The sequence below is a fragment of the Lissotriton vulgaris genome, chromosome 5 (genome assembly GCF_964263255.1).
Source record: "Lissotriton vulgaris chromosome 5, aLisVul1.2, whole genome shotgun sequence".
Taxonomy (NCBI): Eukaryota; Metazoa; Chordata; class Amphibia; order Caudata; family Salamandridae; genus Lissotriton; species Lissotriton vulgaris.
In genome coordinates this window covers 1987403163-1987427761 of record NC_141693.1, presented here as the reverse complement: position 1 = coordinate 1987427761, position 24599 = coordinate 1987403163, and the positions used below count along the sequence as shown (strand labels likewise).

The 24599-nt window shown below is 48.4% G+C and overlaps 1 protein-coding gene across 1 annotated transcript in view; it reads right to left on the bottom strand.

The window, feature by feature from the left end:
• The window catches only part of REXO4 (RNA exonuclease 4), a 98423-nt gene that overhangs the window by 69350 nt on the left and 4474 nt on the right, over nt 1–24599 (bottom strand). The window contains exons 2-3 of the mRNA XM_086924726.1: nt 22950–23206; nt 15913–16274 (exon numbers count right to left, since the gene is read on the bottom strand). Of these exons, the coding sequence (XP_086780852.1) occupies nt 15913–16274; nt 22950–23177 (590 nt within the window). The 5' untranslated portion in view covers nt 23178–23206. The remainder of the gene's footprint in view (nt 1–15912; nt 16275–22949; nt 23207–24599) is intronic.

The window sequence follows — 24599 nt, the reverse complement described above, 5'->3', positions numbered from 1 at the left end:
TTTATAACCTCTGTGGGACCATGGATTAGAAACCGAACAGCATCCCATACAATCCCATCTAAGACGGGCCAAGCAGTAATGTTCACAAAAGTCAGATCCCTCTTCAATCTGTGTGATGAGGAATGGGGTGCCAATGTTCCATTAACGTGTCGAATAGACGTTCTCTCTTACACGTAGTGTCCGTTTACAAGAGGGAAAAAATACACCACAAATCCAATTGACATGAACAAAAAAATTTGAAAAAAGCATCAACCAAAGGTAGGTCCAAGGAGGAATCAAAAAATGTTTTTTAAACCATGTAGCAAAAACAGATATGTTTGAAGGGGACCTCGATGTGGTAGAGTTAGTGTCAAATGAAAATCTGGACTCAGTTGCCAAAAGTGTTTGTAGATCAGGTATGGACAAGTCTGTGGGGTATATATACTCAGTATCATTAAGATGAATATCAGGTGGGGTACTCAATAAAGGACTTGAAACAGCAGGCATCTCGATGGATATGTCAGGCCTGGTGTTAGGAGCCGGAGCCAAAACAGAATGTATCAGTATAGATGGACAAGAGACCGCAGGTGTCATACTAAGAAGAATCGTCCACTCTGTGTAATTTGACATTGTCAATGGAGATATACCTCTTTTCCTTACGACCTGGAAGTAGAGGTAAAATGACTGTTCTTGTGCCCTGCACTCAAAGTACAGGAACTGGAGCTCGATATGAGGGACCAAATTCTTTCTTGTTTTCGATCTTCTCTCAAACCATTTCTCCAACTCGGGGTAGCCATCCAGCTACCGGAATCTGCAACGCAGCATCTGATGTGGAGGGCAAGTGTTCCTTTATAAGACTGTCTCTCGTCTCTTGTAGATTCTGTAAAACATGACAATGTTCATCTACGTCAATGGGGGAAGCAGCCGCTGCCTGGTCTAGACCTTCAAGGTCCGGGACGAACATTTTGATACCAAAGAGCATTTCGTAAGGGGTCCGCCCACCCAGAGACCTTCTAGGGAGATTATTAAGTGCACGCTGAACGCTATTGAGATGGGCTAGCCAGTTCCTGCCAGTGCCTATAACCCTGGCTGTCAAAGACTGCTTTACATCTCGGTTCATTCGTTTCACAACACTATTACCCTCGGGTATGTATGGAGACGAAAACTTGACTTGGACCCCCAACGAACTCATGGCATCCTTGTACGCCTTAGAGGCGAACGCTGGACCCTGGTCCCAATGGAAGGTGCCACAGGCAAAAATTCCCACAAAGACACGCAAGTCTCTTATGACAGTTGTGGGCGCTAGAGGGCGCACACTCAGTATGGCTGCACTTACGTGAGGCTCCTGCTGCCTGGACCACTAATCCTTCAATTATCCTGAACAGCTGTTTCGTAGAGCGGCTGTAACCTCGCCAAACCGAAGTACTAGGGACGCTGCACCCTCGGTGTGAGTTTGGGCTCGAACGAACGCTGTGTGCCCTGGCGCTGACCTGTCCAAGATCTGGCCGACGACCGCGCTACTGGGCGATGGAAGTGTGGTGCGGCGTGGCTCATTGGGCAAGACCGCAGCTTCAATAACGGCTCCAACGAGCAGAAGAGTCGACAGCGGGAAGATCTGCAAGCTACAGCACCGCTGAGGTGCGAGGCGGGCTAGAGCACAAGAGAAGCCGACGGAGGGGGTTGGAGCCGTGAGTACAGCTGGGGAACCGGACTCGGCAGTGATGCGCGGGGCTCGTAACGTTCTAGAGAAAGGTGGAGAATATTGACAGCTCGAGCAGCCTCAAGACATGTACAGAAGTGCTGAAATACCAGCGGGCGGCGAGCAGAGAGGTAAATACATTGAGCGGCTAGACTTGGGACTGTGGGGGCCTAAACTACCCGGGAGCTGCAGGAGGCCGCGCGGAGTGCGGGCGGCCTGGAAATGGTGACGGGACAGTGCCTCCTACGCCCCCACTAAGAGATCGAGCTGCACGGCGCATAAAGCTTAACGGAGGGATTGAAGCTGCCCTGCAGCGATGACTGGTGCAGGCATTCATTTTATTTTTTTTGCATAAAAAGAGGTAAACAGCTGCGGCAGGCGTGTGAGGGACGGGGTGACCCCCCACCCCCCGGCATTGGCGCGAAGATCGGCTCGTCGCCTGCGGAAGAGAAGGTGCCGTGACCCTGAGAAGGGGCCCCCGGATGAGATCAAGAATGGTGGGCACTATAGTAATGATATGAAGTAGACTGAAGAGCTGACACGCTCGTCGCAGGCTGGGTGAGCCAGTCATTTCACGAGCCCTGCCAGTGTAAAGCGGAGTATGTCAAGGATTGGCCGCTACAGCGGATCCCCGGAGAACCCGGCTAAACAGGTTGCAGATTGCTGAGCCCGTGTGCACTGCATAAACAACTGGATAAAGGTCAGGAGACTATAAGGTTGGGGAAGCACCCAATCCCTGGTGCAGACTCGGCACTCGAAGGGGTAAGGCAGTGTGGCAAGTTCAAACGACATACCCTCACAGAAGCAGGGCACAGGGGGCAAAATGGGCAAACCCGATACCAGGCAGCCAAAACTAAACTTTGACACAGCCCAAAAAAAATCGGCCAGGCTCATGCAAAATGGGCGGGATGAGGGTGGAGGGAGGCTCACCGGTGGCGCCACATGACAAACTGCAGAAATGCACAATATCCTTCAAGAAATGAGGCAAGGATTCGCAACAGTTGTTGACCAAGTAGATCACATGTTGTCTACAATGGATGCAATTGCACACAAATTGGACGCACACGAGGAACATATTAAAGAGACTTAAAGACTAATATCTGATAAGGCAGCCAGGCATACAGCACAGATTACGCGCATGGATAAAGGGTTATAGCGGCCAAAAATGAAGATTTGGAAGCCCGAAGCAGGCGGAATAACATTTGTGTAATAGGTATTCCAGAGTCAACCAACACAGGCAGGATGGAGGACTACGTGGAGAAATTGTTATTGACAGCCATTGGGACGGAGGCGTTCTCCTCACAGTTCAAAGTTGAACGGGCCCACCGATCCCTTGGTCCGCGGCCGGCGCCTGGTAACCCTCAGAGGCCAATCATTGCGCGCCTGCAGAATTATCGAGATCGGGATGTGGCCCTTCGAGCAGCAAGGGCCAAGCAGTCTGAACTACGTACCACTAAGATACGTCATACAAAGTCCCAAAACAACTTGCTACAATGACCCAACAACTCACATCACATATCAGTTAAATACCGTGACATGGCTCACACTGCAGCTACAATTTGCCAAATGACACATTATTTTAGACATGTCCAGATACATACATCAGTCTCTCAATCATGCCACAACACTTTGAGTTAAGGAAATATAGTTTAATAGAAGTTGTCATCAAAACCGCTCACCCAGATTAAGCACAACCACCCCCACAGAGAAGACTTCTCTAACACATACCACACGCATGCAAAAGGCACTAAAGCTATATAGTAGGCAAACCATGCCAATCAACAGGTGAAACGTTTCAGGCTCGACAATGTAATAATGTCTACAGCACTCCCGCCCGTCCCTACTTTACTCTGTAACTGCCCCTCAATATAAGTATTGTGATCTTTGCTGGTACGAAAACAATCTTGAATAAGTCCGTGAAAAAAAACAACTAGATAAGGAGGGGGTGGGGCCTTGTGTTGAGCAGCACCTAGGATGCACTTTCCTTGAACCATGACTCAAGATGTGATTAGTGTTTACATGTAAACATCCAACTGTGATTTCCACACAATTATAACATAAGTGAGTTTGAACCTTTTACTGACCGGACCAATCGGGAGGCTCGCCTTAAAACACCTGCCTTTGACGCGTGAATAGTATATCTGTTTTGGAAAATAACCAATCCTAGGCAAAGAAAAGGCAGTTATTTTTAAGCTTTACCATTTTACTAATGTATTGCTTCCACTCTTCCATCTTTAAAATGATTTCGGACTGGTAAGGAACCTCATCTCCCCACACAGAATGATGTGCTCATTGCATGAACTAGGTCAACATTTATAAATGGCCTCTGGTAGAGCCAGGGACCGGTGTTTGGGTTTTAACCACTTTGGATAACTTTTCATGTTATTCCAATTGATCTGACACTGGCTGTTGGTGTATGATCCCACTTAGAAGTATAGTTGGTAGTTTTATTTTACTAGCAATGTGTTTTACATCAAATTTGTCACTAAATTAACAAACGTTTTAGCTATTGGCAATCGTGCAAGGACATCTCCGTCTTTTTTTGCTCACTGCACAACTCCAAAAAGGGAGAACCTCATACAAAAGAGGCTTCTTCCATCTCCAGCTGCAACAGGCCATTCCTAACTGCTCAAAAAAACACCCCTGTGAATTAGAACACAACAACTCTAGACCGGTTTGAGATTAGTTGGATGTCATCAGTGAAGTGCAGCTTGGATCCTATGGCACAGTGAGCGCCTGCTCACATCTGGGAATACCCAGATACACATAGGGCATGTTGGACAGGCCACGTGAAGGGCTCGCTCCCTCCCCGCCTGACAGGGCCCGGACACCGGCTCGCCAGGTACGACCCACCGAAGCAACCCGCAAACCGTCCCCTACGGGACTCCTGCTCCCGGACATCTCTGTATCACTGGCCCGGGCCACCGTCAGCACCATTGCCCGGCCCAGCCGCCATCTTGGACACTGCACCACGAGGCCGCATGGCCTCAGCTCAACCCCAACCCTGGGCCCGGCCAGGCCCCGACATCTCGGCACCACCATCCACCCAGGAGGTGAACGGACCACTTGGCAGGTCAATGGGAGGAAGAAGTGTCGATGGCTCTCCCCCGCCAGGTGCCGATCGCCCCCAGCCTCCCCGGGCGCTGGCTCCACCCCCCTGCTGGGTGTCTGGACTCCCTCATCCCGGACCTCCCGACCTCCAAGTGCGAGGGTCCGGACATCAAAGGGCGCCAGACCTATAACTGGGGCAGCTCCAGAGCAGGAAGGCAGTTGTATCTTGGAGTCGAGAGACACCGTGAAGAACTCATCCTTGACGGACTGCTGGCGCTGCCGCAGCCCTGCCTTGTGAACTATCGTCCTGCCTGCTGGCGCTGCCGCAGCCTTCCGCAACCTTCATCCTCGTTGGACCTGCTGGCGTTGCCGCGGCCTTCTTGCAACCTTCGTCCTCGTCGGGACCTGCTGACGCTGCCGCGGCCCGTTCCTATCTACGACCACCTCGGGACCTGCTGGCGCTGCCGCGGCCCGTCCCTCTCGAACGCCGAGCTCGAGGATTGTGAGCTAACATCATCGCATCGCAGTACCAGATTGGTAACAAAAACTGTCCCGCTACCCCTTTCCCTGTCAAGAGACTAGAATTAAGACGGATCCTCGTGTCCTGCTCCCATTGTATCGTATCACCATACTTCAAGAATTGCTTATAAAGAACGTTAACCTTATCCTTGTGTGGTGTCCATCCTTGGCGGGGAAGTTACTTGTCTGTACGATCGCTGGAGACGGCCCTCACCGGAGGCCTCTCCCCTTGTCTTCGGCCGACCCTCCCGGTCCCAGTCTAACATTGGTGGTCAGCGGCGCGATCCGAACCAACGCGTAATCGTACAGAAAGCAACTCACCCCACGACTAAACCACAATGTCGACCAAAGAGAGCGGATCTACAGAGAAATTCCAAATGGAAAAACTGGAGGAGTACAGCCATCGAGAATTAAAACAATTTTGTATGGAACTGGGCATTGCTACCACCGGTCTGAGCACAAAAGATGACTTTAAACACGCCCTAGAATCGTGGGCAGAAGCAAATGCCGCCGGTCCCCGGGACCAACACATCGAAGCACCGGAGACGAGCACCGCTCCGTCCGAAGAAAGGAGAGCGGGTCTCTCCCGGGAAGAGATCCAAGAGCGAGAAAAAAGCAGACTGCACGAATTAGAGTTGGCACGGCTCAAGTTGGACGGAGAACTAAAACTAGCGGAACAAAAAATGAACCTAGAACACTTACGGCTCCGAGAAGAGCGGGAAGAAAAGCAAAGACAAAGAGAGCTCGAAGAAAAAAGACTGGCATACGAACACGAGCGCAAACTGGCAGAGATAGAACTACGGAAGCAAAACAAAGACCTGGGGGTGCCCGAGCAACCGCGCACCCCAGGAGCTACAGAACCAAAGGTCCACATCCCCAAAGATGTCGTCCGAGAGTATTTCCGAAACTACGACATACAACAGTGGTTCAAGGCCTAAGAGATCGCCATGACCTCCCACCGGATCGATCGAAGCGACTGGGGAGCCGGTCTATGGGGGAGGTTCGTCAATGAAGGCCGCGATGCCCTGTTACAGCTCCCGGACCTTCAAATGACGTCCTATGACCACATGAAGGCCGCCCTCCTCACTCGATATGGGCTTACACCCGAAATGTACCGCCAGAGGTTCCGCGACTGCACCCGAATCCCGGGTACAACTTGGGTGGAATATGTGAACTATTTCAGCCGAGCCTTCGAGGGATGGATCAAGGGGAGCCGCGTAACGACCTACGAACAGCTTTTTAACCTCATCGTGTGGGAGCACCTCTCCAACAACTGCTTCGTCGAGCTCAGGCAGCACCACCTCGACAGTAAATTGACTGATCCACGGCAGCTCGCCGCCGAGGCTGACCGATGGGAGAGCACACGAGTGGGCCGGGGTGGGCCGAACGAACAGAACAGGAACTACCAAGGTCATCACCGTCCCCGAGGAGGGGGCGGAGGCCAGGGCCGGAGGGAAAGACGCCGTCCCGGCCACTCCCGCTACCAGCACTCCGCCCCCGGCCGGCCGGGGCAACCCCCCGATGCGCCCGGGCTTCCGAGCCAATGTCACTTGTCACCGATGCCAGCGAGTCGGTCACTACGCCAATGACCCGAACTGCCCAAAGAACCAGACTCCGGGGCCCCGCCAGGTAGCTGCCGCCGCCCTAGGAGAAGAGCAAGTCTCCGAAGAGCATGAAGAATACGAACAGGAGCAACCAGAGTGGGAACCGGCCGCCATGGTCCTGGCGTGCCTAGGGGGGAAGAGACATGACCCCGCGGGCTCCCCTACCCGCCAACACCAGAAAATACAGTCAGTGGGTGAACATAAATGGGCGCAAGGCTGAAGCCCTACGTGACACGGGGCCAGTGTGACGGCCGTCCGCTGTCACCTGGTGACCCCGGAACAAATTCTGCCGAACGTTCTCTGCCCAGTCCGTTCAGCCGACAATTCTGAGAGCCTGTGTCGGATGGCCTGCGTCCCATTCGAATGGGGAGGAGTATCCGGCATGCTGAAGGTGACGGTCCGCGATGATGCCCCCGTGGACTGTCTCCTGGGGAACGATCTCGAGAGTTCCCCGTGGGCCGCCGTGGAAAGAAGAGAGCACCTGGGGATGTTGGGCCTCCCGGACTGGGCGTGCGTAACCACCCGGTCCATGGCCGCCCGCGCCATCCCCCGACCTGAAGAACCCGAATGGCCAGCACCTCCTCCCCCGATCGCTCCAGTGGGGGACGCCGACCATGCCGACTCCCCGGAACAAACCCATGAAGGGCTCGCTCAGCCCCAGGACCTTCCAGACCTGGCTCAGTGGCGTCAAGAAGGGGGACCCACCCAGGAACAATTCCGTCAAGAGCAAAAGACCTGTCCCTCCCTCGAGGGACTACGACAGCAAGCCCTCGCCCAGAGCGCGGGAGATACCGCCGGGGCCCACTGGATCTATTGGGACAATGACCTATTGTACAGCGAACAAAGAATCGCGGAGTTGGGGGCCAGTCGAGTGTTGGTGGTGCCCCTCCGCTTTAGAGACTTCCTGTTGAATTTGGCCCCCGATATCCCCCTGGCTGGACACTTGGGACAGGACAAAACCTACAACCGCCTGGTGACCCACTTTTACTGGCCAAAAATGAGAAATGACGTCCCCATCACTGCCGGTCCTGCCCCACTTGCCAGGCCAGCGGGAAGAGCGGCCGCAAACTCAAGGCACCCCTGCAACCATTCCCGGTTGTTACCACCCCGTTCGAAAAGGTGGGAATAGACATTGTGGGGCCCCTGGACCCCCGAACAGCACAAGGGCATCGATTCATCCTGGTACTGGTGGACCACGCCACCCGCTATCCCAAGGCCGTTCCCCTTCGAACTGTAACAGCACCGGTGGTCGGCCGAGCCTTAATGGGGATCTTCTCCCGGGTGGGCTTCCCCCGGGAAGTCGTCAGCGACAGGGGCACGAACTTTCTTTCAAAATATATGAAATCCCTCTGGCAGCAGTGCGGGGTCACCTACCGATTCACAACCCCTTATCACCCGCAAGGAAATGGACTGGTTGAACGGTTCAACCGCACACTCAAGGGAATGATTATGGGGTTGGAAGAGCCCCTCCGCCGCCAGTGGGATGTGCTACTCCCGTGCCTCCTCTTCGCCTACCAAGAAGTCCCCCAGAAGTCCCTCGGTTTCAGCCCCTTCGAACTCTTGTACGGACACCCTGTTCGAGGGCCCCTCAGCCTAGTCAAAGAAGGTTGGGAGATGGCCCCCGTGAAAACCCCTCCAGACGTCTACAAGTACCTCCTGACCCTACGCAATCAGACCAGACGATTCAGAGAGATCGTCAAAGCCAATCTTGAGGCCAGTCAGGAGGACATGAAGAAATGGTACGATCAGAACGCCTCCTCCATAGAGTTCGAACCTGGCCAGCAAGTATGGGTGATGTCCCCCACCGAACCTTGTGCCTTGCAGGACAAGTGGACAGGGCCCTTCAAGGTGGTCGAGCGCAAGAGCCCCGTCACCTATCTCATCGACATGGAATCTCCCCGGAACCCCCTCCGGGTCCTCCACGCCAACAGACTCAAACCCCACTTTGTGCGCTCGGAGCTCAGCCTACTGATGGCTACAGACAGTGGAGCGGAAGAAGACTCCGAGCCCCTCCCTGACCCAGGAGAAAGATGGTTCAGTAGACGGGGTCCGACTCTCCGATGCCCTGACCCCGGAGCAGCACCAAGACTGTCGGGCCCTCCTGCTGCAGTTTGCGACCCTATTTTACCTCACCCCAGGGGTCACCCCCTGGTGCTTGCACGACGTGGACACTGGGGACAGTCCCCCTATCAGACATCGGGCGTACCGCGTACCAGATCGGGTACGTGTCTGCATCCAAGAAGAAGTGTCAAAAATGCTCACACTCGGAGTCATCGAGCCCTCGGACAGCCCCTGGGCCAGCCCAGTCATGCTGGTCCCCAAGGCGGCTGCCCCAGGCACCACCCCTGAGCTTCGATTCTGCGTCGACTATCGGGGTCTGAACGCTGTCACCCGAACCGACGCTCACCCCATTCCCCGAGCAGATGAACTGATCGACCGCCTGGGGGCTGCCCGCTACCTCAGCATCTTCGACCTGACAGCGGGCTACTGGCAGATCGGCCTCACCCCCAGGGCCCAAGAACGATCCGCTTTCTCCACCCCGGATGGCCACTACCATTTCAAGGTGATGCCATTCGGCATGAAAAACGCTCCAGCAACTTTTCAACGACTTGTGAACCAGGTATTGGCGGGCCTCGAAGAGTTCAGCGCCGCCTACCTGGACGATATCGCGGTATACAGCCGCCACTGGTCAGACCACCTCCGCCACCTCCGAGAGGTCCTGCAGGCCCTCCAACAGGCCGGCCTCACAATCAAGGCCGGCAAGTGCCAAATTGGCCAAGGGTCCGTGACCTACCTCGGACACCAACTGGGAAGCGGTCTGGTGGCCCCCCTTCAGCTCAAGATCGCTGCCATCCAGTCCTGGCAGCCCCCCGTAACGCAAACCGAGGTCCGAGCCTTCTTGGGGCTCACCGGATACTACCGGCGGTTTGTGAAGGACTATGGCAGCATTGTGGGGCCCCTCACAGAGCTCACATCCAAGAAACACCCAAAAATGGTCAACTGGACTCCAGACTGTCAAGCGGCCTTCGAGAAGCTGAAGGCCGCCATGTGCACCGCCCCTGTGCTCCAGGCTCCCGACTACAGCCGGGAGTTCATCGTCCAGACCGATGCCTCCGACCATGGCATCGGGGCCGTCCTCTCCCAGCTGAACCCCGATGGACTTGACCAACCAGTGGCCTTCATCAGCAGACGCCTACTGGCCCGAGAACAGCGCTGGAGCACCATCGAGAGGGAGGCCTTCGCAGTAGTGTGGGCCCTCAAGAAGCTCCGGCCCTACCTCTTCGGTACCCACTTTCGGGTGCAAACAGATCATCGCCCCCTGCAATGGCTAATGCAGATGCGGGGGGAAAATCCCAAGCTATTGCGATGGTCCATCTCCCTGCAGGGGATGGACTTCACTGTGGAGCATCGCCCTGGCCAGGATCACGCCAACGCGGATGGCCTGTCACGCTTTTTCCGCCTCGACGAGGAAAGTCCCCAAGAGGATGGGTGACTCTCCCCGCCTTCAGCTGGGGGGGGACGCATGTTGGACAGGCCACATGAAGGGCTCGCTCCCTCCCCGCCTGACAGGGCCCGGACACCGGCTCGCCAGGTACGACCCACCGAAGCAACCCACAAACCGTCCCCTACGGGACTCCTGCTCCCGGACATCTCTGTATCACTGGCCCGGGCCACCGTCAGCGCCATTGCCCGGCCCAGCCGCCATCTTGGACACTGCACCACGAGGCCGCATGGCCTCAGCTCGACCCCAACCCTGGGCCCGGCCAGGCCCCGACATCCCGGCACCACCATCCCCCCCAGGAGGTGAACGGACCACTTGGCAGGTCAATGGGAGGAAGAAGTGTCGATGGCTCTCCCCCGCCAGGTGCCGATCGCCCCCAGCCTCCCCGGGCGCTGGCTCCACCCCCCTGCTGGGTGTCTGGACTCCCTCATCCCGGACCTCCCGACCTGCAAGTGCGAGGGTCCCGACATCAAAGGGCGCCAGACCTATAACTGGGGCAGCTCCAGAGCAGGAAGGCAGTTGTATCTTGGAGTCGAGAGACACCGTGAAGAACTCATCCTTGACGGACTGCTGGCGCTGCCGCAGCCCTGCCTTGTGAACTATTGTCCTGCCTGCTGGCGCTGCCGCAGCCTTCCGCAACCTTCATCCTCGTTGGACCTGCTGGCGTTGCCGCGGCCTTCTTGCAACCTTCGTCCTCGTCGGGACCTGCTGGCGCTGCTGCGGCCCGTTCCTATCTACGACCACCTCGGGACCTGCTGGCGCTGCCGCGGCCCGTTCCTCTCGAACGCCGAGCTCGAGGATTGTGAGCTACCATCATCGCATCGCAGTACCAGATTGGTAACAAAGACTGTCCCGCTACCCCTTTCCCTGTCAAGAGACTAGAATTAAGAGGATCCTCGTGTCCTGCTCCCATTGTATCGTATCACCATACTTCAAGAATTGCTTATAAAGAACGTTAACCTTATCCTTGTGTGGTGTCCATCTGTGGGGGGGAAGTTACTTGTCTGTACGATCGCTGGAGACGGCCCTCACCGGAGGCCTCTCCCCTTGTCCTCGGCCGACCCTCCCGGTCCCCGTCTAACAGGGCATTACACTAAAGCAACACAAAGCGATGGTTGGAACACTTGCATATGAATCAGTCACAAGAAGTTGCTCAGAGGCCTCAAATATTCCATTGATCACCCCTTGTTCTCTTAGTGAGGCGTAAGGACATTGAGAGGAGTGTAAAGAAGTCAGTGACGTTAGTTGTATCGCTCGGAAAGCACAGAGCGCTAATTACCATTCAGTAATTCTGAGTTATTCTGTCTTCAGCTCATGTAGGAACCTGGACATGTTCTGAGTTAATGCACGTGATGCAGACTGGGTAATCTCGAGAAAACCAAGCTGCAGATCCATGAAGACTTATTCGTACCACCATTTTGGAGTATGTGAAGCAGTGCTCTTTGACGTGATTTTACATGACATTGTGAATAGCCTACAAAACACCTGAATGACAAAAACAAAATATTCAAGAATTATACAAATACAATTAGCCCAAATATAAAGGACTGTGCCCTCTTTTCACTTTTACTGATATATAGGGAGGTCACGATTCCGGGCCCAGGCGCATAAATGCTTTTGTGGGTCGCCCCAATGAGTTGGGATGGTCCGCCGCGAGGAGAACCTGTCTGCGGTGTGAACCCCCCCCCCCCCATTTGCTCTCGACACAGCCCTTCGGCCACCTTTTCCAAGGTCAGTTTATTGTGCACAGCAGGGCAGCAGCAGCCTCTTCTTTCACAGCACTCATACATTTGGAGTAGCACGGTGTTATTATGCAGCCACACCGGGATTCAGACGTGTGACCTTCTGCAGCAGACACATTAACACCGCTGAGATGTAGAACTCGGCAGATAAAGTGTTGCTCAATATCTTATGCAGGGCACAAGTCCTAACAAGCATTTGCAATGCAATACGTCTCGCGTTTATTCAAATTTAAGCAATTGGCATTGTAAATGACAATGCCTTTTATTTATGTTTTAAAAACAAAAACAAAAATAAAAAGCATTGTAATTTGCAATGTCAATAGCTCAAACTCGCGTAAATGCGAGACCTATTGCATTGCAGATGCTTGTTAACATATACACCCGATCACAAGACATCACCGTCATCTCCTACGTCGATGAAACCCAACTAATCGTCTCCCTGTAAGATCAAACAACCACCGCAGGAACCAACTTCACCAACTGCATGACAATGATAGCAGACTAGATGCGCACCAGCTGCCTCCAGCTCAATTTCAACAAGACGGAAGTACTGGTCTTTGGCACCAAGACCTACCCACAGGACTCCGTCTGGTGGCTTTCAGAGAGAAGACCAACCCCCACAGACCACACAAGAAATCTAAGGATCATCCTCCATGACAAGCTCAACATGAACACTCAAGTCAACGCAGTGTGCACCTCTTGTTTCCACATCCTACTCATGCTGTAAAAAATCTTCAAATGATTGCCTCAGGACACCAATCGGACTGTCACGCAAGCACTTTTTACTAGTAGGCTGGATTACGGCAACACTCTCTGGGCTGAAATCTGCAAACATCTATGCAGACTCCAGACCATCCTGAACACTGCTGCAAGACTCATATTCAGCCTCCCACATCACTCTGCACCTCAAGAAGCTTCACTGGCTCTCCATTCACAAGCGCTGCCAATTCAAACTTCAAGCACACATGCTAAGTCCTACGCAATATAGGATCAGAAAAGCTGCTTACACTTTCACCAACCAATCAGACACCTATGCTCTGCCTCACTCGCACAAATTCCCTGCATCCCCAAAAACAAAAACTGGAGGTCACTCATTGTTCTACATCACACCCAGGACATGGAACGACCTCCACAACATATCAGAGCCTCCTCCTCACTTCTTGAGATCCAGAACAAGCTGCAGTCCTGGCTCGTCATAGAAGCATATAAAAAAACTCCTGAGCATCAATATTCAATTAACGTCTCCTCAGTTTCAGTAATTTCAAGATATACAATGTCCTTTTGATCAGTTGTTATTTTATTCAGTTCATATTGCATCCAAACAGGTCCAGAAAATGCAGTAGCCAACATGTGAATCGTCATTGTGGTTTCAGTCACCACTGACGCCCTGAAGGATTTGAAAATAAGCAAATTGTACCATCCATAATCCAAATGTATAGTAAGTACAGACAACCATCACCACTTCATCATCGGCACAGAGTTGTTATACCCCATTCATTTAATCCATTGTAAACATTCCAAATAACTAAATTTGGTACTCATATCATGCATTCATATTTACAGATCCACAAGAAAGTGCAAGATCAAATCAAGAAAACAAATGAGCAAAGTGCAACATGCACGTAAAGAGCCAGATGTATGATCAAATCACCCTTGTGCAACCACCATTAAAAACAACAAAAAGTCCACTGGAACCCCGACTGGAACTCCTGAGGCAAAGTCAGATCAGTTAACAAGACAAGATATATAATGCCTCTTTGTATCAAGTAAACCAAATGCCGATAATCAAACCTATCATTCTCACTTGAACTCCTTTCAATAGTTGCTCATATCGTAACGACCGAATTCAGGATATATTGTGTTCCATTTTGCTTTGCGCTTAGACACAATTTGGAGTTTGTTTATAGAGATGATGCGTTTGGGACACTTGTGTAATGTTGAAATAAAACAGCAGTTATATAAAACTGGTTTGTAGTTGGCCAAATGAGTTGCAAGTGTAATTGTTGATTTTACATTACACTTCCATGTGTGGATATTTTCACAGATGAAATTCTCGGACTCTGCAACACAGAATAGGTGAGAAGAACCAATTTGAATACACGCTTAAAGTGACAGTTTTACCTAATTGAAACGCTAAACACACTCACTTTGATTTTGGCACTTGTTGCAGAGTGATTTACCTATACATATTAATGTCTAATTACAATATGAGCAACTACAGAAATGACTTTAGGTGAGAATAATGAGGAGGTTGATTATTGGCATTTGGTCAACATGATACAAAGAGGATTATGAATGAATGAATGAATGACAGGTATTTATAAAGCGCAAGGCTACTACGACATGAGTGTCCCAGCGCTAGTAGGTTCACACATGACTGTCCGGAGGACCACGTAGCTCTTAAAAAGCCATGTTTTCAGCAGCTTCTTGAACTTCGTCAGATCCGTGGAAGCTCTCAGAGCCACCAGAAGATTGTTCAATGTTTGACCACCCATGAGGCTAAAGGATTTACAGCTTCAGCGTACCATGCGTAGCTTAGGGACACATGCAAAGTCCGCAGAGGATGACCTAAGTACTCTCGCGTTGCGTAGCAGCGAACCTGCCTCCCCCCAGAGGTAACCGGCACCCTTACCGCGGAGGGCTTTAAAAAAAGTTACCATGGTCGTGAATTTTATCCACTCCCTCACCGGGAGCTATTGTAAGGCTTTGAGATGAGAGGCCATGTGGGACCTAGGTTTCAATCTGAGAATCGCCCTAGCCGCTGAATTTTGAACCACTTGAAGGCGCTGAAGGGGGTAGTCCGATAGACCCAGGTAAAGGACATACGCATAGTCCAATCTAGACGAACCAGCATCTGGACTACTGTCTTCCTGGAGTCTGGTGGGAGGAATTTTCTCAGCATACGGAGTAGGCCAAAGCAGGTCCCCACCAGGGCCTGACCTTGGAAGCGCAAAGAGAGGGCATTGTTGATGTGGATTCCCAAATTCTTCACTGTGGATTCGGCAACACCGGGGGAGAGAAAATTCCTCCGACCCCCATTGGCTCCAGTTGCTCACAGAGGGCAGGCCGAAAAAAACAATCTCCGATTTATCTCATTATATAGCTTGTCTCTTCTTGGCTGCACTTTGGTCTTTTGTTTTCTTGTTGTAGTCTTGCACTTTCTTTTGACCTTCTCTGTAAATATGAATGCATGATAGTCACACGAAACTTAGAGGTTGCACTAACTTCATTCTGTTATTTTTAAATGTTCACAATGGATTAAATGAATGGGGTCTCATAGCTCAATGTTGATGATGAAGTGGTTATGGTGGTCTGTAATTACTATACATTTTTATTATGGATGGTAGAATTTGCTTATTTGTAGCCCTGGGGAAGTTAGTGATGACTGAAACCATAGTGACGAAGCACGTGTTGGCTACTGCATTTTTCTGGACCTGTTTGGATGCCTATGGATGGAATATGAACTGAATAAAACAAGTGAACAAAAGGACACTGTATAAGTTAAAATTACTGAAACGGAAGAGAAGTTTATTGAACATTGGTGCTAAGTTTTTTTTGCATATGTTATAGGGGGCTACGTCTCCCAAATGAAGATGTTTGTGGCTGTGGCGATTTGTAATTTACAGGATATAATTGGTACACACATTTCAGCGCCAACATATAACCATGCCACTTTGTTTGTTGCTCTTCGTATACGCACCCTGAGAAACACAAACCTACACAACTGCCCAAGCGCCTGGATATCAGCTTAGGTGATTAGTGCACTATACAAAGCAATATTACATAACATGTACTGCAGGCTATATAGACACTCACTCTGTTAAAGGCTTGGCAACCGTCTCTTCTGGCTTCCTCTTTTTGTGCTTGACATGCTCTTCTTCCCTTTCAATTAAACCATTCTTCCTCTTTTTCTTCTTCCCTGCTCTGTCCTTCAAGTCTAATGAATGGTTCTCTTGGGCAGCGAGATCTTTCTTGGTGCTTTTCAGTCCCCCTTTTGTCTTTAAGCTTTTGAGTTTCTGTTCTGTCTTGATATTGGATTTGGTCTGAACTTTACTGCTGCTTTCTTCACCAACTGAGACGTCTTTGGCCTTTATTTCTTTGGTTATATGTTTCTTGTTGGTACATGTTGGAAAAGGAAGCTTCACAGGAGAAGAGTTGGTTGTTTTCGGTTTCAGCAGCTAGTTAAAAAGGATGGCAGTAGAATTAAAAGGCAGAAATTCATGTAAATATGTATTCACCATTCCTGTTTAATTTATTTGGGCCTTGACAGATACAGTGCCAATCAGAGAGAGGTGCAGCTTCATAGTCAAGACACTCAGTCATTAACTCCTGCAGTGAACTTGCATTTCTTGTGAAAACTGTCACATTAGGTTCACAAGTCAACCGAACATAATCATCCACAACCTGAGTGAAGAAATGGCATTAGCAACGAAAGGTTTCCACATTCCACTTTAGATTCAGTTTTTACATTGAACATCTCAAAAAGTCAGTAGACAATTAACCCAGCACTGAATCCAACTATGCTGATGGTGTCAGTGCTAAGAAATGTGAAGCTTTAGAAGAGAAGAGGTGGGCTTTACATACTACTGGAAGCTATATGTACAGACCCCATCAGAATTTTTCTGCGGTGCTAACGCTCTGAGATAAATGATTCTCTGACATAAAGAGATGCAGATTGACAATATATACAACCAGGTGTGGGAGGCTTCATTATATGGCCCTGGATTTAGGTCCATTAAGTCAGCTCTCTCGAGATACCGATCCCAGGAATACCAGTACCGAAGCGGGGCATAGTTATAACTGGTAGAACCATAGGATTACCCTGAGAAAAAAGGAATTAATAGGGGAATCAGAATCTGGCTCTAACCATCCCCCCCCAACCCCCCCCCATCCAAGTAATTCCTCATTTTGTACTTTGTTTTTACCCAGTGATTTCAGATACTTTTAGCAGTAGATACATGTGCTTATTCTTGAGGATTTCACAGTTCTAACAGAACCTCTAAATGCAGTTACTGGTCCCACTGGAATTAGGTGGTAGTTTAAAATGCAATATAAACTATATAACTTTTAGTTACAACTACAGCTACTGCAAACGAAAGATGGGCATGCTATTCTACTACAACCTAGAGCTAGGCAAATGTCTTCCTCTCTGCAGGTACCCTTAAGCACAATACAAAAGTCTGCCACTCGTGAAGTTCAGTGGCAGCTGGCAGGGAACAGGGGTGGCGAGGCGGGCAAGGTGTGTCAAAAAACCCCAACAAAACACTTACCTCATCAGCCAGCCACGCCTCTCCTTGCTTCCCTGCCAACTTCCCAGAACGGAAGCAGGAAGTGGAAGAACACACAGGGTCCCTCCCATGAGCCAATCACAACTCAGCATTGTGATTGCCCTTCTGAACCACAGCGCTCAGACCAATGTGAGCCTGGGCATGTTCTTCACCAGATTGTGTAATGCAGCCTGGTGGGGAACATGCAAAGTGCACATGACAGTTTGGCTGGCCAAACAGACATGCACAATTAGATTGCGCTCACCACTCCTACCTCTGTGACCCCAACCCCTACCTGCCCTAACCCAGCCCAGCAGCTTCCAAAAATAAAGAGATAATATTAAAGCAATTATTTTATTTTTTCACTGCTTTGAAAGCAGTGGGGCTAAGGCGGTCCTCCGCCTTAGCGAAAGAGCTGCCACTGGTGATGTTGCAGACTTTTAGCTTTTTACTTCATTCATGATATTTTTTCTAATTCTATTTGAGGTGTGTGTCATTCCCTCGCAGAAACAGAATTAACAGCATTGTTTTCTGCAAACAAAGAATTTGAAACGCTCATGACTACGAGTTTACTTATTTTAAATAGTTTGGCGTTTTAACATAAATGCTTTACATGCAATCATAAAAAAAAACTGTTTGCATGATTAAATACAAAGAAAGGTGATAGGGATGAGTGACACTGATGAGGTAACAACAAGACGTGGACCAAGTAATTTACAAGCTTTAGCTAGACCGATCTTTGCATTCCTGAGTCGCTTGAATATTGGCCCCAGCCCCCTTACACTTATCCATCTTTTACACACCGGCGTACCGCCTCAGTCTGTGTGGCTGACTCCAATTCAGAAAATGTTTCTATTGGCCGGTGAATCTGACAGAGGTGCCCCTCATCCCCTACCTCTTCGCACTAGCCATGGAGCAGCTAGGTTAAGGATTGATGCGCAGGTCCGTGGCTTCGAGTGGTCACGAGAGGTATCGGACTGCATAGCGCTCTATGCAGGTGATGTGCTTTTCTTTGTCATGCAGCCCAATAGAACTGGCCCACGATTTCTAAGGATGATGTAAATCTTTGGCAAGACCTCCAGCTTATATGAATATGGATAAATCCTTCCTGTGGCCCTTGCGTGGGGGTGACCAACTGGGCGGATGGACACAGGAGGTGACTGTGGTGCCTCACATCTCCTTGTCCTTAATGACTGGTGTATGGGGACAGACAAGTTCCAGCATACGCGGTTGAACGTTGGCTGATGGACACCACACAACTGCATATGATCCTATACTCTGGCCCAAAACTTAGAGGGTTATCGCATGCGACCAGGACAGTGTTTCTGACTTGGAGATGGGTGCTGCGTGATATGGGTTGATGGGGTAGATTGACAAAGGAAACTCCCCTATGGCATAATGGCCTATTGCCACAGTTGTCATTGCTGTCCTGGTTCCAGAGTTGGGAGTCCAACGGGATCAAAACAGTTGGGGTGGTTTTACATGGAACTCCGGACAGAATATGCCATGCCCTGTTCACAATTTTATAAATACCTCCAATTCCGACATGCCTTCTCCCCCTACATAGCCCATCTAGAAGACACACCCAACTTTAACCTCACTGAGGCCACAGTCTTTATGGGGGGAATTGGGCGACCAGAAGATAACTAAGATATATCGCACACTTCTGACCAACGGGCCACCTATACTGAATTAAACACAAGACTCGTGGCAGGAGGATTTGAGCCCCATGGATAATGACGATTGGATGGAGGTGTTGGAGTACCCAAGCAGCGCTGCTATTGCGACACGCCTCAGACTTACTAAGTTTAAATACTTCCATTGGGTCTACTTCACTAAGCATAGGCTCTGGGGGGCGGGACTGATCTCTTCCACCCACTGTCTACGATGTGGGGCTGCAGAGGGCACTTTCATACACACGGTGTGGCAGTGCACGGCACTGTTGGGGTTTTAGCAGGGGTGATCGCATGCCTTCCAGAAGTTTTGGAATGAGATTTTCCACTTTTGTTACGTCTGGCCATGCTGCATATTACAGAGGAAATAGGGGGCAATAGGTACAAGCCTCACTTGCTGTTTCTTGGTCTTATGCTAGCTAAGCGTGATATTGCCAGGTCTTGGAAGGGGGAAACATCCTAAACAACTAATTCTAAATCACGACTTACCTGAACAACGAAGTCAGAACAACGAGGAATTCCGAACAAAGAAGTCCTTAACCACGACTATTCATTTCAACGAATTCCTGAACCACGACTTGGACTGAAAACTGAAAACAACATCGGTGATCGATACTGTGTCCTGAAATCATGGGAAGTTGAAAAATCGCCTGCCTGGCACTTGTCCAGTTGCCGCATGTTAAAATATGATATTCATTTAATTAATGGGCTGGGTAATTTGGCATTCATGGGATTTGTTTTATTTTATGTGCTACTGTTAAGAAATGTCTTATTTCGCTCCTAGAATAAGGTTTATTAATTTGGGGAACTTGCATAGCAACGGACTGAAAACTGAAACCAACAACGGGGATCGATTTATGGTTTTAGTAGCACGGAGTAGGTCAACAGCTAAACAAGGCATCCACGTAATTTTAATCGGAATTAAGTAAGAAATATTTTATTTTATTTTTCAAGTTTGCGTACATGAATTCAAATGTTAATTAGACGGTATTAACTAAACCAACAGATGTAAGGTCAGCAGATTAATGCGTAATCGCAAATTCACACATCTTCAGGGGAAGACAAATATTAGTCTTTAGTAAGCAGCATTACAGATAAATCAAATTAATGAGCTTTTAGGGAAACAATGTATTCACTGCGACGTAGGAGAACGTATCCTCTACTTAATTTAAGCTGTGTACTAGAACCGAAAATCTAATTTGCCTTTTATCTTGCTGCCCTCCCCAGTCCCTCGTGCGCTGTCACCTGCCCCAGTCCCTCCCACGCTGCCACCTGCCTCCTCTTTTGTCCACACTGTCACCTGCTGCCTATAAACAAAAATATATACACAAAATTAAAAGTACACAAATACAAAAAAAGATCTGCACCAGTATTGGCTCATTACAGAATACTTTGAACACCTTCCACAAGAAAATGTTCAACGAGTGCAGTACTTACTTCAGTAACAATATAGATTTGTTTAAATAACCTCAATACACTATAAGCATACTATCATATACAAAAAAAATTGTAGTTTGTGCGGTTTGAAAAAAATATGAAAATATATTAAAATATACGTAGAACAAATTATAAATGAAATGGGTAATGAGCAATTTAAAAGTATTTAGTAGAAGTATTGTTATCACAACAGTGCCATCTATTGGCCAGTCACAATGTGTTTTTTTTCGTGGTTTAGGAAGTCGTCGTTAATAAAAGTAGTGGTTTAGCATTGCTCGTTGTTTAGCTTTCGTGGTTCAGGAAGTCGTGGTTTAGGTAGTAGTTGTTTAGTCATACATCCCTTGGAAGGATATGTCCCCACCATCAGTTGTAGTTTTAAAGAAGTGCCTAGATTTCTCTATGGGTCTGGAGATACCAGTTTTCAAGGTGAGGGTTTGCCCTCAGAAACATCCCAAAATATGGAGGAGGTGGGCAGATAATCGGGGGCTTTATCTGGAACTTGTCCATCCTATCTCTGCTATCGGGGAGCTGCCACGAGGGCAGGATTGCGGGGCAGCCAGGACTATGATTAGGTTTCTCTTCGCATTGGGTGGCTGGCAACTATGTGTTTCAGACTTTATATGTTGGACAAGGCACTAATGTTTGTTAAGTTTTTGAATCAGATACTCCTAATTACCAAACTTTGTTATTTTAATCTGGAAAATGTTGTTATCGGCATTACTGTAAATTATTGTGTATTACTAGTAATCCTGGTTGCACAAGGACCGAATCGCGTCTTAACAATAAAATTATGTTGTGGGGAAAAAAAAAAGTTATTTACAAGCTAACTCACTCAAATGTTTCAAATCCACAGGTTAAATGGTGGCATTTGAACTATTACGAGGATATTTGACCGACATTGGGTAGAAACGAAGGGATGTCTCCATGAGTGGATGGAGGAAACTAACAGCTTGCTAGTCAAAGGGAGAGCTCTCCAATTAAGAGGAGGAAGTAGGGAGGATGAAGGGCTAAAATCTGGGCAATGCCAGTCTGGTTAAGGGATACATTGAAGGTCTAAGTTGGCTGAACGCATATTGCGACTGATGGTGTATAAGTTTAATGATAAGGATTGTGCCATGGGTAGCCTGAATGCTAAAATGACAAGACTGTAGAAGAAACTGTGCTATGTAGACAAGCAAGCAGTGTGGTGTCTATATGTGGAAATCAGGGAATGCCTAAGGAAGTTGAAAGTGTTTACAAGTCAAAGTTAATGACTTGACTGAACGGAGTGGAACAACCAAGTATGGATATGACATCCAAGAAACTGTTACAGTTGTCAATTTTACTCATGACAAGGCTGGTAAGACTGACTGGGAAGCAATGCTGCAGACCTAATATTCGGGACTTACAATATCACGGTCCATGAAGATAGAAGTTCTTTGTGCCTTGTGCTGGAATGATAGAGCAAGAGAATACTCCTGGAAGAAGTACATAAGTACATGGTTCCTTGGCCTAAGTAGCTGGAAAAGGGTTATCTGAATTAGATGCAGAGTGGAGTTTGAAGAAGCAAAGGAGCCTCCACTGTCAGATAGCTCGTTCGCAATCTGACACTCAAGACATTTGGTCAGGGAAGAAAGGAGCAAAAGACAATACCAGAGTGTCATCAGCATATATCCTGTTTGAGAGGGTAGGACGTGATTTAGCAAAGATGTACACTGAATAAATAGAAGGGGCTGCAGGACTGAGCCTTTGGAGGTATCTACTGGTAGGTGGGAAAAGCGAAAAGCACCAAGAAACATGAAACGAGTGATTACCATAGCCAACCTGATGCAGAAAATCCATAAGGGCAACAAGAAGGAACAGTTCTTGTGTTACAGGAACACAATTCAATCACTGGTAAAGTGAGAAATGGGATGAAAGGTACTGGGGCACAAAATAATTACTGAAGCAATATGGAGCTCTGCTAAATCGGGCATGTGAAGAGAAGCAGGTGTGAGGTGGCAGGTAAAGAGGCCCACACTTTGAAGTTGAAGCAGCACCTACCGTAAGGAACAGCAAGAGCCAGTGATCCAACATCAATGGCAATGACAATAAATAAATGTGTTGAGGGTAAATTCAACCCAGTTTTATTTTATTCATGAAAGCGGTTTACAAGTTGCCACAAGTTGTGGTTCTTTACTAAAACATTACAGAATTTATCTTGGATACAAAGTCGCTTTGTGGTAAAAGAAAAACGATGTTTCACGAGTAAGTAAATATTTAGGAGCAAGCAAATCAAATATAATAACACAATATGTTAGGCTAATGTGGCAGAGTTAAAAAAAAAAGTGCAACTTCCCTGAGGTTTTACTCAGTTTCGCATATTGAATGAGGAAGTAAAGTTTGATAGTATCAAAGTTACACTTGATGTGGTTTTAACATAGTTTTTGTCACTACACGCCATTAATCCATGCACTCTACTCCACGCTGTACAGGAAGGTAGTATGCATTGACTTACCACTTGTAAAGCCTTCCAGTTGGAGGAAAACTCCTGTGGGGCTTTTGGCGGCAGGAGGGGTACTGTTTTGGTGTCACATGGTTCTTTCCCAGGGTCTTTCTTCACTGTGTGCTTCCAAAACTTCTTTTTCTTCCGCTTGAGGAGTTTTGGTTTATTCGATAATGCTGTTCCAGTGCTTGTTGTAGGTTTGGTGTCTGTTATTTTTGTCATTCCGTCCTGACAAATCATCAAGTACTCAAAATTAAGCACGATTACTTCTATAAAAAAATGTAGATCCATAATCAGTGGTCAAACAGACAGTATACAAACAACATTTCAGAAAACATGACTGTTTCATTTAAATACTGAACAAAGGCAGACAACAAATAACCAGTGTCGCCAAATGGCAGTCCACCAACAGCTAGTGTCGACCTACCAGCAAACAAAATATTGCCAGTTCCATCCTATATCCGTGCTCATTAGTTGATCAGTGACTGCTGAGCTCCCAAACTGCAGGCTAGTTTCCTCCAGTGACCATGTCACTATAGCCCAAAAACAGACCGGTGCAATTCACTTTCTCCCTGCAGCAGTCTGTGCCCACAACCAATGCCTAATAAGCAGATAAGTGAAAGCTATAGTCATCCAAAATAAAATAAATAACCATCAATGTAGCCCAAGAGCCGATCAGGGACAGCCACTAATGCCTCACAAAAACTCTAGATTACGGCTGACCACAGCTTCAGCACTTCTATCCCAGTATTGCAATTTAAAGGAGTCCTGTGCAAACCACCTCTGAGACCCGCCGCAGTTGGGCCTCACTGAAGTCCAGACAAATCGATTTGAGATCATGGTGGGTGCATCAAGAAGGAAGTCAAACTTTGTTAGGTTAGTCCTTTTAAATTTTTTATTCTCCTTAGTAACACAAACGATAGGACATCAGCCAACGCGTTTCGTTCCTATCAAAGGAACTTCATCAGTGCTAAATATTTAAGGTGAAATAATCCGAAGCATCAAGTGTTAGAATCCAAATTTATTTAAAAGAATAAGGGTTATGAAGTAGTAAACTCCAGCCACGATAATCTGGTAACTCTGTAAGCTTACAACATCGCCGGGCATACCTGCCGTTTTGAAGAAGGAGAGTTTTCAGATTATCGTGGCTGGAGTTTACTACTACATAACCCCTAATGTGGAGCTTCTTCTTTTAAATAAATTTGTATTCTAACACTTGATGCTTTGGATTAATTCACCTTAAATATTTAGCCATGATGAATTTCCTTTGATAGGAACGAAACGTGTTGGCTGATATCCTATCATTTGTGTTACTAAGAAGAATAAAAGAAATTTAAAAGGACTTACCTAACAGAGTGTGACTTCCTTCATGATCTCAAACAGCCACTAATGCCTAACCAGTAGACTGGTGACAGCCATAATAACCCACCACAGCACATTTGCCGTCACTCTTACCCAAAAGAAGATCACCAGTAAATGAGTGCCAGTAGTTTATGTGTGGCCCAGTCACCAACACTTTTACCCATTAGCAAACCAACGCTGTCGCCCTGTACCAGATCAGCAACAGCCGCTGTAACAGCAGAAGACAAACGATAATCACTGTCACAAGTGTTTGATCAGATCCAAATCACGTTGTCGAATAGTAATTCCGAGATTTCTAAC